Source organism: Buceros rhinoceros, unplaced genomic scaffold (assembly GCF_000710305.1).
Source record: "Buceros rhinoceros silvestris isolate BGI_N320 unplaced genomic scaffold, ASM71030v1 scaffold20494, whole genome shotgun sequence".
Taxonomy (NCBI): Eukaryota; Metazoa; Chordata; class Aves; order Bucerotiformes; family Bucerotidae; genus Buceros; species Buceros rhinoceros.
Genome location: NW_010406722.1, coordinates 1,920 through 3,386, shown reverse-complemented (window position 1 = coordinate 3,386; position 1,467 = coordinate 1,920). Strand labels below are relative to the sequence as shown.

At 63.9% G+C, this 1,467-nt stretch overlaps 1 protein-coding gene across 1 annotated transcript in view; it reads left to right on the top strand.

Moving 5' to 3' along the window:
• Nucleotides 1–538, top strand: part of LOC104491772 (signal-regulatory protein beta-2-like) — a gene marked incomplete at both ends in the record, with an annotated part of 1,730 nt that extends 1,192 nt beyond the window's left edge. Inside the window, 3 exons of the mRNA XM_010134240.1 lie at nt 18–60; nt 296–381; nt 439–538. Of these exons, the coding sequence (XP_010132542.1) occupies nt 18–60; nt 296–381; nt 439–538 (229 nt within the window). The remainder of the gene's footprint in view (nt 1–17; nt 61–295; nt 382–438) is intronic.
• Between the last annotated feature and the right edge of the window lie 929 nt (nt 539–1,467).

The following is a 1,467-nucleotide window of genomic DNA, read 5'->3' as shown; positions in this document are numbered from 1 at the left end:
CCCATCCTTCCCCCCAGCAGGGACACCCTGGGTGCAGAGACCTCACACCTGCCCCGAAAGGTAAGAGTGAGCCGGGGAGGAGCGCCCTGGCCTGATGGGACTCTGCCAGCCTCTGGGGCAGGGGGGGCACTGGGTGAGCAGCAGCCGCCCACCTGCAGTCCTGGCACCCTCCGCACCACGGCGTGGGGCCGCAGCTGTAGCTGTGGAACCACTCTTCCAGCCTGACCCTGAAGTTTGGGTTAGTTCTGCAAGATTTATCCAGCCACTGCTTTAACCGTTTGCGTGCTCTTTGCAGCAGGGCAGCAAGGAGGACAACGACATCCACTACGCTGACCTGCAGCCCCTGTCCACCGCCTCTTCCAGCCTGACCCTGAAGTTTGGGTTAGTTCTGCAAGATTTATCCAGCCACTGCTTTAACCGTTTGCGTGCTCTTTGCAGCAGGGCAGCAAGGAGGACAACGACATCCACTACGCTGACCTGCAGCCCCTGTCCAGGCAGGAGCCCCGCCGCAGCCCACTCCGAGTATGCCACCGTCAGGGTAGCTGCCAAGTGACACATGGCACCACAGCCGGTGAGGGCCAAGAGCCTGTTTTGGGGAGGAAGCAGGGACTTTTCGGCAGGGTACAATAAAGAAGTGGATCTGTTTGCGTGGCACAGCCCGGTTGGTCCAAGCTCGCCCACTGTGCTCAGAGCTGGCGACGCTCCTCCAGTCCATCCCCATCTCAGCAGCAGTGCCGGGGGCAGGCGTGGAGCCAGTCCTGCCATGCCAGGGCTCAGCAGCTGCTCTCCCAGGACCCAGCATCACCTCGAAAGCAGGATCAGGCTGAGAGGCTGACCACCTCTGCCTCGTGCCAGCCCCTGGGTCCGGTTGCACCAGGAGGACTTCATGAACGCCCGTGTCCACCAGCACGGGCCACCACCACCACTCACCTGGCTCAGCAGGTCCAGGTCTGGTGGTGTCTTGTCACTGCACCCAGCTCATCCTCCCTAAAGCCAGCAAACAGCCAGCCAGACCCGCTGTGTTCAGAGCAAGAGCAGCTGTGCTGGTCCCGTGGGGTCCTGGCAGACACGTGCCCTCCACAGCCCCGTACCAGCTCCAGCTGCCCCCGTGCTGCTGCCCTGCTCGTGCTGAGCCCCACAGGCAGCTCCGGGGTGGCTGCCCCGCTCCTCCCAGACCTGCATCTTCTGAGCATACCTGGGGCAGCTCTTGGGAACAGCCCCTTGCTGCAGCACTGAGGACCAGCCCTGACCTGCCCTTCCCTGCCCTTCCCTGCCCTCCTCTGCCCTTCTCTGCCCTCCTCTGCCCTTCTCTGCCCTCCCCTGCCCTCCTCTCGTGGCTGGCAGCGGGGCTGCTGATGCTGTGTTAAAGTCGGGGCAGCTGGCAGCCCACTGCCCCTCAGCCCCTGCTCCCCTGAGCCGGGCACATGTACCGCTCCCGCCCCCACTAGGAGCATGTCCAAGTGCAGA